Source organism: Lepidochelys olivacea (genome assembly GCF_965140295.1).
Source record: "Lepidochelys olivacea isolate rLepOli2 genome assembly, chromosome: 3".
NCBI classification, from domain to species: domain Eukaryota; kingdom Metazoa; phylum Chordata; order Testudines; family Cheloniidae; genus Lepidochelys; species Lepidochelys olivacea.
Genome location: NC_140413.1, coordinates 1,252,455 through 1,267,066, shown reverse-complemented (window position 1 = coordinate 1,267,066; position 14,612 = coordinate 1,252,455). Strand labels below are relative to the sequence as shown.

Sequence of the window (14,612 nt, the reverse complement as noted above, 5' to 3'; positions counted from 1 at the left end):
CTGGTTTAATCTCCTTTTGTGCCTGGCCTCTACCTGCTTGTGTTGCTTTTCAGCAACATTTGCTACAGGTCACTGAGGTCCCGTCTTACCCCCCACCCCCAGGGCTGGCTCACCCCCCTTGCAACCCACACCCCTGGGCTCATTTCAAAGGCAGCAGGTGATGGGCTCCCAGTCCTCCCCCCTAGCGTGCCCAGCTCCCTGCCGGGGAGGCTCTCGGGACCAGCCAACTCTGTCCCCCCTGCCCCTTTACAGCGCCAGCCCCTGGGCTTTCTGCCCTGCCCAGCGAGCTCAGGCAGCCTCAAGGGCCCTGACGCACCATCAGAGCCGCGACTGGCTCCTTCTGCTGCTTGGGGCATCCAGCCCAGGACAGTCAAAGGCTGGGGAGCAGCCCACCCCCACCTGAGAGACGGGGCCACCACAGAGCCAGCCCCAGCCCCCAATGCTGGGCTGGCCCGGCTCCGGGCACACGGGTGGACAGCCTCGGCCCGTGCCGATTGGCACCATTGGTCCCACCCGTCAGAGCTGGGCCCAGCCCCGGCAGCCCCCACACAGCCCTGCTGCTGGCTGCAGCCGCCTCCCTGGCCCGTGGGCATGTGCGTGGGCAGCATTCCTGGCAGGTACCCGGAGCTCAGGAGTGCCCCATCCCTGTGTGCGCCCAGGCCTGAGCTCCTGCGCTGGGGGCCAGCACACCCCTGGCTGGGTCTTAGGCGGGGGAAGGGGTCCCTTTCCCTGCAGTTGGGTGGGGAAGGGTCCGCAAAGCAGGGCCCAGACCATGACACGGCAGCGTCATCGCAGAGAATCACTTTACTGAGACGACAGCCCCCGGCGCTGGGGGCTAGAGACAATTAACGAACCATTAGAACAATTAATTAAACAGAACCAGGGAAGGGCCTGGAGGCAAGGAGGGGGTGGGGGGTCTGAGAACAGGGGGCACTGGCTGTGGGGGGGCTGCAAGCAGTGGGTAGGAAACAAGGATGGGGTGGGGGGGGCGGCTGTGGGGTGCTGCAAGCAGGGGGAAGGGGGCTTCGAGTGGGGAGCAGGGGTGGGGTGTTTGGGAGCAGGGGGCACTGGCAGTGGGGGGCTGCGAGTGGGGGGCAGGAGGCTGCAAGCATGGGACATTGGCTGTGGAGGGGGCTGCCAGCAGGGGGTACCATTGCAAATTGTAGCTGCACCCCCACGTACCCGCAGCGGGGCAACCAGCGTACGGCTGCCCTGCCCCAGCTGGAGCACCCCTGCCTGGGGTCCGCATTGGGACACATCAGTCTACTCTGCAGCACAGTCACTGACCCCTGGGGTAACGGGGGGGCACAGGCCGGGCTCTGCACCAGGCAAAGGGGAGCCCAAGATGGCGCAGCACCAGGCGCCAGCAAGGGCTGGAATGGCTGCTCCGAGCCCAGGTGGCAAGGGCAGAGCTGCAGCCCCCAGGAATGCAGCTGGTCCATCATCTCCCCTGCGAGCAGAGCAGGGGCCTGAGCGGACTACGGCCCCCAGCACAGACTGCAGCCTGGGGCAGAGCCTGGCCTGGGGGCCGCTGCATGCTATGAGATTGTAGTGCAGAATCCCAGCACCCCCCAGCCAGAGCGGGAGGGTGCCGTCCCAGGCTGGGCCCACGCAGCCACCTGCCAGCACCCCAAGGGACTGGCTCACAGCCTCGCTTCCCCCTTGTCACGAGCCGAGCCGACCCGAGCCCAGGGCCCGGTGGCACTTGGCTCCGGGGGCAGACAGCCCAGACCTCAGCCAATGAGTGGGGTCCAGGGGTCCTGCAGAGACCCCCTCCGCCCCCCATGGGCAGGTGAGGCCTGTGCAGGGATGGACGGACTCCAGAGATTAGCGCACATAGAAATGAGGGCCTGATCCGGGGCACGTGGCCCCACACGACGGAAGGCCAGCTGGTCCCCTCACAGCATCGCCTGATGCATCAGTGCAAGGAAGGCCCAGCTCAGGCCTGGGAACCAGGGGGTTCCCACCCTGCCCCCAGGCTTGGCACATCACAGCGTTAACCCCATGCCACCCAGGGCCGGGGCCTGACTCCCATCAGCCGGGCTCCGGTAGTGCAGGTTGGGCCCCAGACAGCCCCATGGGTCATTTGGTACTTTGCGGCCTGAGTGTGGGTGGAGCCCACAGCAGGAACAGCGTGGGGGGGCCCGGGAACCCGCCCAAGGAGGGGAGCAGCCCAGCTGTGAGACGAGTAGCCCCCTCGCACTGTGCATGCTGAGCGGGGCTGTTCCCAGGGCAAGCCCGGTGCTCGCAGGGTGGCCTTTGTGCTCCACCCCCAGCAGCCGGACACCATCTCCCACCCTGGTGCCTGGGGCCCTGTTCAGAGCGACGTCTCCTGCAGGACGTAGGTGTGAGCGCCCTCCACCCTGGCAAAGCCCTCGCCCTCCGCCTCCTCCACACGGGCCAGGCCCCCGACAGGGCCGTTCAGCATCCCATTGCTGGTCTTCTCTGGGGCGCAGGGCGCGGGCTCCTCACAGCTCCCGGGCTCCTCGCAGCTCCCGTCCTGCGCAGGGAGAGACGAGCGTGAGAGGGGAACTGGGGTCTTTCCCTGCTGGCAGGCACTGGCCCCTATCTGGTCCAGGGGGAGTGGACCGGTGGGCTCAGGGGGCAGGAAATAAGACTGGCACCACAGACCTGCTATCTACGCCTACCAGCCACCAGCTGCCTTTGTTCCCAGCATTCAGGACAGGCCCTGCTCGAGGTCCGGTCTCGAGCCAAGCGCTGGGCAGAATCCTGGGGCCACTCCTGCCTGGAACAGCCAGCGCCTCCCTTCCTCCTTCCAACCCACAGCCGCCTGCCCACCCTGCAGGGCCCCACCCTGAGCCGCCGGCTCTAGCCCAGCGGTTAAAGCTCCCAGCCCTGAGCTAGCTCAGAAAGCAGTAAACTCCAGCCGGCTACCTGGAGCGAACGTCCCGGACCCGGCCCAAGCTGGACTGGGACCAGGCCCTGGGATGGAACCCGCCCTAGAGATGCTGATGGATGGCTCCCGCCTGCCAGTGGACAGAGGTCAGACACCCAACCTTGTCCTGCGTCCCCTTGGCTGAGCTTGACCTGCTGACCAGGGCACGCTTGGCTCGCCCGAGAGTAGAGGACGGATCCAAGGGAACGCGCTGAAGTGGGCTGAGTCCTTCCTGGAGGGATGCACCCAAAGAGCAGGGTTGGGAAGGGCCGCTCCCCCCAAGCCACTCCCTGGCTGTGCGCTGCAAGGACCAGGTCTCCTTCGGGCCCGTCTCAACAGCCACCTGCAGCCGCCAGGTGAGCCGGTCAGACACCGGGGCTCCAGCACCACCTCCCGCTCTGTCTGCCCTTTGCCACGTTCCACCCCACACGACCCCCGAGATGGCCCCGGGCCTGGAGAACAGCTGGCTGGCAGCACCCGCAAGCCAGGCTGAGGAGTTCTGGCCCGGTGCCATCTCCACGGGTGAGGGTCAGGTCAGTCCCTGGCTGGTGGTTCATGTTCTTGCGTGATGTACGTGCGGTGTGTAGTAAGAGTTATGGATACACACTGGAATTACACTAACGGGGGTTTAAACCAGGCACGTCAGGGGGGTTGGTAAACAGGTCTGCCCTAGACAAAGGAAGGCGTCTTTGCTTCTACGCCCAGCCCAGGGTCAAGCAGAGACAATGCAGGTCCACTGACGTGTCAGGCAAACGAAGCCCCAAGCTACCAAACGGGGCAGGAGAAAGCTCCCAGCAGGGAAGAGAAACTTTATCTGGGCTATAAAGACAGGGGGTCTGAACATCAAGTGCTAAGCAATTGGATCACCTGATTGTGTCCAATATTTCTGGGTTATAACCGTGTATGGAGTGAGGTGTTTAGTGAAGGCCTGGCACACTAGTGATTAACAGCATCACCAAATGTCTGCACGGCCGTGACACTCCATCAGGAACTTTGGGCACTCATGGACACTGGGCTTCACAGAGTGTCCTAGCAAAGGAGAAACGGGTCTTTCCCCGCCAGCAGGGAACGTCACCACTGTCCACCTGTCTCCTATGTCCATTAAGTGTGGTGAAGTCACAACCTGGAAGCCCCATTTTCAGGCAAGGGATGGGAAAAACATCCAGACAACCGGCCTCTTGAAACAAGGTCATTGGCCTTTGGGAGACATCGGCAAAACCAGCTGCCATCTGTGACACCTGGCACTAGGCAGGCACAAGGGAATAGGGCTCTGGCACGCAGAGAAAGGTGGGTCCTTCAAGCCAGAGGAGGGGGCATGAAATCTCTGCAAACTAAATGCAGGTGAGACACCTGCGTAGGCCAAGAGCTTTCACCAAAAGAAACCAGCCTCTTACACGTCTGTGGAGAGCCAGCCAGCCATGGCTGGGAAGGAGAAAGGTCGGTAAGAAATCCACCTTGAAGAAAGCCCAGGTCACTGGAAAGTGTAGATGGTTGTGTTTTACTGGTCACTGTCTGCCTCCATTCCTTACGCCCAAAATCCCTTACCCTGCTGGCTACGTTGTGAATCATTTGTTTATTTGTACAATAAACCAGCTCTGGGTGGTTTGTGAAGAGCAGGGTGGATTCGCCCCGGTTAGGGTTACAAGATGTATTCTGCTTTGGTCTCTCTAAAGGAGCAAGGAGCTGTATTATGCTCTGAGTGTGCGGGGGGGGGGGCTGGGCGCTGCAGGGCACAGGGCTTTAGGGACATTCAGGACTGGGAGTCTGTAGGGGTCGGGGACGAAGTTGGGAATTTTCTTGTGTTTTGCATGAACACTGTATGTGCCTCAGTTTCCCTGGGTGCTGCGTGTGTAACGAGAGGGTGGAAGAGGGGGGGTTGCAGAGGACCAGGTGTGACTTCGCCTAGCAGCCGGGACCCTGGACACAGCCTGGAGCTTGGGGACCCAGTGACAGGTGCCTGGGAGGCCCAACCCAGCTCGGGAGCCAGCCGGTTCTGGCCAGTGGGAGGACAGTGGGCTGAGGAGAGAGGGGCCGGGGGGACCTGCCCCACTGGTTCCAGCCCAGGTGGGGGAACAAAGGCTGGGAGAGAGTCTCCAGGCGGCCTGTCTACCTGGGACAGAGGACACAGGACAGAGGAGGGACTGGTGGGGGAGGGGAGATAGAGGCTCGGCTGGAAGGAGGGGGCTGCACTGGGACAAGCTACTTGAAGCTACTAGATCGCATGCCCTGGTTCTCATGGGTGACTTTAATTTTCCTGATATCTGCTGGGAGAGCAATACAGCGGCGCATAGACAATCCAGGAAGTCTTTGGAAAGCGTAGGGGACAATTTCCTGGTGCAAGTGCTAGAGGAGCCAACTAGGGGGAGAGCTTTTCTTGACCTGCTGCTCACAAACCGGGAAGAATTAGTGGGGGAAGCAAAAGTGGATGGGAATCTGGGAGGCAGTGACCATGAGTTGGTTGAGTTCAGGATCCTGACGCAGGGAAGAAAGGTAAGCAGCAGGATACGGACCCTGGACTTCAGGAAAGCAGACTTCGACTCCCTCAGGGAATGGATGGCCAGGATCCCCTGGGGGACTAACTTGAAGGGGAAAGGAGTCCAGGAGAGCTGGCTGTATTTCAAGGAATCCCTGTTGAGGTTACAGGAACAAACCATCCCGATGTGTCAAAAGAATAGTAAATATGGCAGGCGACCAGCTTGGCTTAACGGTGAAATCCTAGTGGATCTTAAACATAAAAAAGAAGCTTACAAGAAGTGGAAGGAGTTGGACATATGACCAGGGAAGAGTATAAAAATATTGCTCGGGCATGTAGGAATGAAATCAGGAGGGCCAAATCGCACCTGGAGCTGCAGCTAGCGAGAGATGTCAAGACTAACAAGAAGGGTTTCTTCAGGTATGTTGGCAACAAGAAGAAAGCCAAGGAAAGTGTGGGCCCCTTAATGAATGAGGGAGGCAACCTAGTGACAGAGGATGTGGAAAAAGCTAATGTACTCAATGCTTTTTTTGCCTCTGTCTTCACGAACAAGGTCAGCTCCCAGACTGCTGCGCTGGGCATCACAACATGGGGAATAGATGGCCAGCCCTCTGTGGAAAAAGAGGTGGTTAGGGACTAGGTAGAATCTCCTTCCTTAGAGGTTTTTAAGGTCAGGCTTGATAAAGCCCTGGCTGGGATGATTTAACTGGGAATTGGTCCTGCTTCGAGCAGGGGGTTGGACAAGATGACCTTCTGGGGTCCCTTCCAACCCTGATATTCTATGATTCTATGATTCTATTTAGAAAAGCTGGACGTGCACAAGTCCATGGGGCCGGACGAGTTGCATCCGAGAGTGCTGAAGGAACTGGCGGCTGTGATTGCAGAGCCATTGGCCATTATCTCTGAAAACTCGTGGCGAACGGGGGAAGTCCCGGATGACTGGAAAAAGGCTAATGTAGTGCCAATCTTTAAAAAAGGGAAGGAGGAGGATCCTGGGAACTACAGGCCAGTGAGCCTCACCTCAGTCCCCGGAAAGATCATGGAGCAGGTCCTCAAAGAATCAATCCTGAAGCACTTACATGAGAGGAAAGTGATCAGGAACAGCCAGCATGGATTCACCAAGGGAAGGTCATGCCTGACTAATCTAATTGCCTTCTATGATGAGATTACTGGTTCTGTGGATGAAGGGAAAGCAGTGGATGTATTGTATCTTGACTTTAGCAAAGCTTTTGACACGGTCTCCCACAGTATTCTTGTCAGCAAGTTAAAGAAGTAGGGGCTGGATGAATGCACTATAAGGTGGGTAGAAAGTTGGCTAGATTGTCGGGCTCAACGGGTAGTGATCAATGGCTCCATGTCTAGTTGGCAGCCGGTATCAAGTGGAGTGCCCCAGGGGTCGGTCCTGGGGCTGGTTTTGTTCAATATCTTCATAAATGATCTGGAGGATGGTGTGGATTGCACTCTCAGCAAATTTGCGGATGATACTAAACTGGGAGGAGTGGTAGATACGCTGGAGGGGAGGGATAGGATACAGAGGGACCTAGACAAATTGGAGGATTGAGCCAAAAGAAATCTGATGAGGTTCAATAAGGATACGTGCAGGGTCCTGCACTTAGGACGGAAGAACCCAATGCACAGCTACAGACTAGGGACCGAATGGCTCGGCAGCAGTTCTGCGGAAAAGGACCTAGGGGTGACAGTGGACGAGAAGCTGGATATGAGTCAGCAGTGTGCCCTTGTTGCCAAGAAGGCCAGTGGCATTTTGGGATGTATAAGTAGGGGCATAGCGAGCACATCGAGGGACGTGATCGTTCCCCTCTATTCAACATTGGTGAGGCCTCATCTGGAGTACTGTGTCCAGTTTTGGGCCCCACACTACAAGAAGGATGTGGATAAATTGGAGAGAGTCCAGCAAAGGGCAACAAAAATGATTAGGGGTCTGGAACACATGACTTATGAGGAGAGGCTGAGGGAGCTGGGATTGTTTAGTCTGCAGAAGAGAAGAATGAGGGGGGATTTGATAGCTGCTTCCAACTACCTGAAAGGGGGTTCCAAAGAGGATGGCTCTAGACTGTTCTCAATGGTAGCAGATGACAGAACGAGGAGTAATGGTCTCAAGTTGCAGTGGGGGAGGTTTAGGTTGGATATTAGGAAAAACTTTTTCACTAGGAGGGTGGTGAAACACTGGAATGCGTTACCTAGGGAGGTGGTGTAATCTCCTTCCTTAGAGGTTTTTAAGGTCAGGCTTGACAAAGCCCTGGCTGGGATGATTTAATTGGGGATTGGTCCTGCTTTGAGCAGGGGGTTGGACTAGATGACCTCCTGAGGTCCCTTCCAACCCTGATATTCTATGATTCTATAAGCAGCAGCCTGGGCCCACGGGGACAGGGACAGACCCAGCTAGCCGGGGCTGAGACTGGCCAGGCCCAAGGCCCCTGAGAACGGCCTGGCTGGGTCCAGATGCTCAAACCTCTGGTGTGACGCTGGCTGAGTCACTGCTGGCTACAGATCGGGGAGGCGCTGCCCCCTCTGGGAGGGCGGCCCTGGGGGCCCAGAGCGAGGGGGCTCCCTGAGGGGGCCCATGGCAGAGACAGGCGTGCTGGAGGCTCAGAGGGGTGGTGCCGGGAGGTGGTGGGGCCAGAGGGCCTAGCCCCAGAGCCCGACGTGGGGGGCCTGTCGCACTAAAGGGGGTTCCTCCCAGCGGTTGTACAGAGCCCAGAGCTGGGGGGCTGGCAGTCTGGGACAGGGCCATCTGGCCTGTGAGCACGAGAGGGGCTGCAGCCAGGCTGCTGGGTGCGTGACTGGCAGGCTGGGAGTTCCAGGGCGCAGGGTGAGGGGTGACAGCCCCCGAGCGCTCTGACCTGCCCCTTGCCGAACGCTCCCCACCCCCTCCATGGCTAGGAGACCCCGCCCCAGTTATTCACGTTTCAACCCCCCCTCTGCATTACAGCAACGCGACACACCTGGGCAGGGGGCCCGCGGGGACTCCAGCTCGCTCAGCCTCTGCACCACGGCTCCTGCCAGCACAGCCCACCTGCCCGCCGCCCCCTAGGCTGGCTGCCCACAGGCATCAGGTCAGGTTCAAGGTCTCGGCCCTTCCCTCTGGGGCGCGCCTGGGATCTCGGAGCCAAAAGCTCCAGGGTGGGGATGGAGGTCGACAGCTCTGTCCTCAGGCCCCCATCAGGGCGGGAGACAGAGCTGCCACGGGGCCTAGTCTGGAACCAATTCCCCTGGGAAGCCAGGACCAGCCAAGCGCCCTCGGCCGCGCCCAGCCCCAGGCCTGCGGTGCCACTTGCCCGCCTCTGACAGAGCCGCCAACCAGCCCCTGCTGGCGCCCAGCCCCCCCGACAGGGGCTCAGTGCCCGGCGACGACGGGGTGTCAGGCGGGAACCGTATGGAACAGTGGGGGGCGCCAGGGGTGCCTCGCCGGGCAGGGCCAGTAACTGGGGTCCCGGCCTGCACTGCCCTGCCGCACTCACCTCCGCGGAGCGGCCGACCCCACAGCTCAGCTGCTCCCGGTACCTCTGGGGCAGGCAGCACAGCAGCTGGGGCAGCACGGGGTAGATGGTGCGCGGGTTCACGGTCGCTCCCTTGGTGGGGCCTGCCCGGGCAGAGGGACAGAGCACAGCGGGTTACACGGGCCCTCCTCACCCCTCCAACTGTCCTGCTCCCAGTGCCAGGCCTGGCCCTACGTCCGCACTTCAGCCTGCCCTTCCCCAGGCCAGGGGCGCAGAGAGCCCCGGTGCCAGGGGAGGCAGGGTTGGGTCTATTCTCTCCTTCCCTGCCCTCCCCGGGGGCTACTGAGCCCAGCCCAGCCAAGGCCAGGAGCCCGCAGCCCCACGGCACCCAACAGCTGTTCCTGGAGCAGGCCGCAGCCCCCATCCTCAGGACAGACGCCCCCCCCAAGGGGCAGCACTACATGCTGGGCTGTATCCTCTGCTCTCCGGTCATGGGCCAGGCCCAGGCTGCGCTGCCAGGGGCGTCCAGCCCCCTGTCCTAACAGGGAGCCCGGGGGGCCCAAAACCGAGCTCCTGCCAGCAGCCACGAGCCCTTCATCCCCCCTCCCACCCCCAGTCCCTCCCCCTGTCCCAGCCAAGAGTGGGATTTTCTGTCCTGTCCCTGACCGACGGGCCTGGCTGTGACCCGCCGGGCTCAGGGCTGCCAGCCCTTGGGGGCTGCTCTTGGGTAGGAGACAGGAGGTGGGGGCACGGCCCCATCGAGGGCTAGGACCAGCTACAGCCACATCCAGGCAGACAGCAGGAGCCCAGGACAGACCCACAGACAGCAGGGACCTGGTTCCTGGAGCAGGCTGGCTCCAGGGGCCCTGGTGTCGGCCAGCAGGGACTTAACCCCGACTTCTCTGGGCCAAGCCGAGGGCCCCCCACGCCGCGCCCAGGGGGCCAAGACCGGCTCTGGGGGAAAGGCTGCCTGGCGTCTCTGCAGGCACTGGCGGGCGCAGGGGGCCCTGCAGAGCGGCCGCGTCTCTCCCGGGCGTCTGGCTCAGCGGGGCAGAGCTACGGGCTGAGGCTGGAGCCCTCCCATTGCGGGACTGGCACGCCAGGGCCTGCTTAAAACTGGGGTGTAGCCAGACCCTCTGGGTCCATGAGAGCCCCTCCCAGGGCACGTACCCGTGAGCAGGCTGACCAGCAGGCCCACCAGGATGACGGTGGAGGAGTTGTGGGCGCTGTACCACATGTACGACAGGTTGTAGAACTTCTGGAGGCCCGAGAGGCTGCGGGGGAGGAACAGCCGGGTTAGGGGGCAGCCGGAGGCCTGGCACACAAGCCGCGGGCTCCAGCTGCCACTGGACGCCTCTGCTCCCTCCGCAGGCCCAGGACCCCGCGCACCTGCGTCTGCAGCCTGGCAGGATGTTAACAGGCCCTGGCCGGTTTGCGGCTGCGCTTCGGAGCCCCCAAGGCAGCCTGGACCCACCAGCTCCGGCCCAACGACCCTTCGCCCCGCCGGGGGATGCTCCTTCTGTCTCCCAGCAGCCTCCAGCCAGGGCCCAGCACCCTCCCCTGCGCCTGGCTGGTACCAGAGCCCTGTCCCCAGCACCCTCCCCCATGGCCAAGATGCTCAGGGAAGGGCTGGGGCCAGACTCCCCCCGCAGCACGGCTCCCCCCACTCACCGCCTGGGGGCCGGGGCCGAGGTCAGCAGCGTGGTCGCGATGGCTGTGGTCAGACTGCTGGCCTGGGGGAAGTCGGTGCTGTTGGACAGCGCCGGGACCGAGGGGGCCGCCTGCAGGTTGGACACCAGGCTCCCAATGCCGATCCAGAAAGCCATGGCCAGCCCAGCTGCCAGCCCGGTGATCGCACCCTGCACGCGGGAACAACAGTCAAGGGCAGCCCATGCAGCTCCGGGGCCTTCCCTGACCCCGAGGGGCACTGAGACCCCAGCCCAGCCGGCAGAGGGGCCATGCCCCAGCTGAATCCATCTCCCCGCTGGGCACAGCCTCAGTTTCCCCCGTGGCGTGTCATTTGTAGCGGAGCTCAGCGATTCACAGCAGCTGGGGCCTGGCCAGTACCAGGCCTGCTGCGCTCCTCCCAGCCCAGCTCGGAGGCCAGGCCCAAAGGGGGACGGAGGCAGGCCCAGCAAGGGGCAGGGGCCCAAAGACCCTAGGGAGGGGTCCAGGAGGGAGAGAGACTCACGGTGGGGTTGGCACACGGGAAGAACATCCCCAGGCAGAAGAGTCCCAGCAGCGGACCGCCCACCATGCCGAAGATGCTGATGGCAGCCTGTGGGTAGAGAGCATGTCACCCCTGCAGCCAGGGCGCAGCCCCCCGGGACAGAGGGCAGCTGGGCTCCCTGCCTCAGGCTGCAACACACAGGCTGGGGGAAGACACGCACCAGGAGCAAACCTCTTAGGGCACCTGCCGGGCGTTCAGAGGCACAGGCCAAGAGACAGGGACGTGCTGGTACCGTTACACAAGGCACGGTGCGCTGGGGACGTCTCCCTTGGAAGCAAGGGAGGAGGAGAGACCCGGGTGCAGGGGTCGATCACAGGGGGACTATGAGCCGCCAGCGTGATGCGACCGTGAAAAAGGCTAACACAGTTTTAGGGTGCATCAGGCGAGGGATTTCCCGGAGAGATGGGCAGAGTTAGTATCACTCTACCAGGCACTGGTGAGCCCTCAGCGGAGCACTGTGGGCAGGGCTGCTCTGCCACGGGGAAGGACGATGAATCCAGACTGGAAGAGGTGCAGAGAAGGGCGACGAGGCTGATCGGAGGAATGGAGAACCTGCCTTACGGGAGGAGACTCAACGAGCTCGGCTTGTTTAGCCTGACCAGACGCAGGCCGAGGGGAGATGGGATTGCTCTCTCCAAATCCACCCCAGGGATCAACACCGGGCTGGGGGAGGGGTTATTGAAGGGGCACAGGAACACACGGCTAGAGACTAGCCATCAGCACGTTCAGACTTGCAATTAGATGGAGGTTTCTCACCACCAGAGGAGTGAAGTTCTGGAGCAGCCGCCCAAGGGGAGCAGTGGGGGCAAAACCCCGAACTGGCTTCCAGCCTGAGCGTGATCAGTTTATGGAGGGGGTGGTGTGATGGGGCTGCCTGCGATGGCATGGAGCTGATCTGCGACCGCTAGCAGCAAATCTCCCCAACGGCCGGTGATGGGGCACTGCGGGGGAAGGGCTCTGAGTTGCTGCAGAGAATTACTTGGTGTTTACCTGTTCTGTTAATTCCCTCTGGGGCACCTGGAATTGGCCAGTGTCGGTAGACAGGATACCGGGCTAGATGGGCCTTTGGTCTGACCCAGTAGGGCCATTCTTATGTTTCTTATGTAATTCTTCCCCAGCTGTCTGGCTGGTGGGTCACACCCACATGCCCAGGGTCTAATTGATCCCTGGATTTAGGGCGAGGAAGGAATTTTCCCCAGGTCAGGTTGGCAGAGACCCTGGGGGGGTTTCGCCTCCCTCTGCAGCCTGGGGTCCAGGTCACTCGCTGGTTTGAACTACTGTGAATGGTGGAATCTCTGTCATGTGAAGTCTTTACATCCTAATTTGAGCACATCAGTGACTCAGCCAGAGGCTCTGGGTCTATTGCAGGGGCGGGAGGCGGTTCTGGGGGCTGCAGTGGGCAGGTCTGACTGGAGGATCAGGATGGGTCCTGCTTTTGAGCAGGGGGTTGGACTAGATGACCTACTGAGGTCCCTTCCAACCCTGATATTCTATGATTCTATGGGCCCTTCTGGCCTTGAAGCCCAGGAGTTTATGAATCTGAGCACAAAGTCCTTTGACAAGTGGCCAGAACACCAGCTCCCCCCCACACCCGCTCCGGGCTGAGAGTCCCGAGGGGCCAGGTCCTACCTGCAGCATGGGGCCCATCATGGAGGAGAGGTAGGCCATCCCCAGGCAGAGCAGACCATAACTGAGAGCTGGGGATGGGGAGGAAAAGGGGGTTAGAAGCTGCAAGCATCCCAACCAGCATCACTCAATACAACCACCTGCCCCGGGGCAGGGCACAAGCAGGAGCCTGGGGCAGCAGGGGCTGCAGGTCAGGACTAGAGGGCACTGGCAGAGCTGGGGAAGCAGATCCAGATGGGGAAGAGCTCCCACAGACCTGCCTGCCCTGGGGCTGGCTCATGGCAGCGTTGGTCTTTCTTTGCATGGCTACTGGGACCTGGCAGCGGATCAAGGGGCTGGGAGGACACCCCTCCCCCCAGAAGTGTGGCACGGACCCCCAATAGGGAGCGCAACTCACCCAGCAGCTTGGAGAGCAGCGTGGCCCGGGACTCCCGCAGGCCGGGGAAGTAGGGGTGGATCAGGTCCTCCATGGTCACCGTGGCCAGGGAGTTGAAGGCCGAGGAAATCGTGCTGCAAGGCAGAGAGAGGAGCTGGGGCCGGCTGGGAGGGGCCTGCTCCCGTCACCCCCAGCCTGGACTCAGGGGACTCTCCGCACCTGGCGTTGGGCGCTGCCCGGGCACAGGGCACTCACCTCAGGGAGCCGCTGAAGAGGCAGGCGACAAAGAGGCCAGGCAGGCCAGGCAGGTCCTTCAGGACGTCCATGACGAAGTACAGAACCAGCTGCAAAGGCAGGAAGCTGGTCAGGGCACCAACCAGGGGATGGGAGAGAGCACAGGAGGTCAGGGCACTGGTTGGCCGGGGGGGTGTGGGTGAGAGGCCAGGGGCATCCAGGGGAAGGGAGAGCACATGAAAACAATCAGCAGCACCGTCGCTAGCAGCGTCACCATCACTCAGAGCCACCATCCTTGGGTTTCAGAGTTAACGCCCTGGGGCTACGCAGTGCCGTTCCCCTGCCCAGAGCTGTCTTTGCAGGCTCTCTGCTGACTCAGGCGGGCATCGGGCCACTGGGAAGGTTTCCCTTCTAGCAGTGAGCCCATGGGGCCCCGATGGGAGCAAGGCCGAGGGGCCATCTACATGCAAGGAAGAAAGCTGCCCAGTGCTCTTGCAGACTAGGGGACTGTCATAAATATAAAGGGAAGGGTCACCACCTTTCTGCATACAGTGCTGTAAAATCCCTCCTGGCCAGAGGCAAAACCCTTTCACCTGTGAAGGGTTAAGAAGCTAAGGTAACCTCGCTGGCACCTGACCCAAAATGACCAATGAGGGGACAAGATACTTTCAAATCTGGAGGGGGGCAGTGGGGGACACAAAGGATCTGTCTGTGTGATGCTTTTGCCAGGAACAGATCGGGAATGCAGCCCTTGTTAAGTTAGTGAGTAATCTGGCTAGAACATGCGTTAGATTTCCTTTTGTTTAATGGCTGGTAAAATAAGCTGTGCTGGATGGAATGAATATTCCTCTTTTTGTGTCTTTTTGTAACTTAAGGTTTTGCCTAGAGGGATTCTCTGTGTTTTGAATCCGATTACCCTGTAAGGTATTTACCATCCTGATTTTACAGAGGTGATTCTTTTACCTTTTCTTTAAATAAAATTCTTCTTTTAAGAACCTGATTGATTTTTCATTGTTCTTAAGATCTAAGGGTTTGGGTCTGTGTTCACCTGTACAAATTGGTGAGGATTATTATCAAGCCTTCCCCAGGAAAGGGGGTGTAGGACTTGGGGGGAAGACGTCTCCAAGTGGTCTCTTTCCCTGGTCTTTGTTTAAAACGCTTGGTGGTGGCAGCATAGGGTTCAAGGACAAGGCAAAGTTTGTACCTTGGGGAAGTTTTTAACCTAAGCTGGTCAGAATAAGCTTAGTGGGTCTTTCTTGCAGGTCCCCACATCTGTGCCCTAGAGTTCAGAGTGGGGAAGGAACCTTGACAGGGACCGT

The 14,612-nt window shown here is 60.6% G+C and overlaps 1 protein-coding gene across 5 annotated transcripts in view; it reads right to left on the bottom strand.

Annotated features, from left to right (window-relative positions):
- Window positions 1-786: 786 nt before the first annotated feature.
- Window positions 787-14,612, bottom strand: part of SLC5A6 (solute carrier family 5 member 6) — a 34,954-nt gene continuing 21,128 nt past the window's right edge. For all 5 annotated transcript variants that reach the window (XM_084623860.1, XM_084623859.1, XM_084623858.1 and 2 more), the window contains 8 exons: window positions 13,315-13,403; window positions 13,081-13,193; window positions 12,687-12,754; window positions 11,019-11,105; window positions 10,499-10,686; window positions 9,998-10,101; window positions 8,849-8,970; window positions 787-2,500 (listed from right to left, as the gene is read on the bottom strand). In XM_084623860.1, the coding sequence (XP_084479986.1) occupies window positions 2,318-2,500; window positions 8,849-8,970; window positions 9,998-10,101; window positions 10,499-10,686; window positions 11,019-11,105; window positions 12,687-12,754; window positions 13,081-13,193; window positions 13,315-13,403 (954 nt within the window). In that variant the 3' untranslated portion in view covers window positions 787-2,317. The remainder of the gene's footprint in view (window positions 2,501-8,848; window positions 8,971-9,997; window positions 10,102-10,498; window positions 10,687-11,018; window positions 11,106-12,686; window positions 12,755-13,080; window positions 13,194-13,314; window positions 13,404-14,612) is intronic.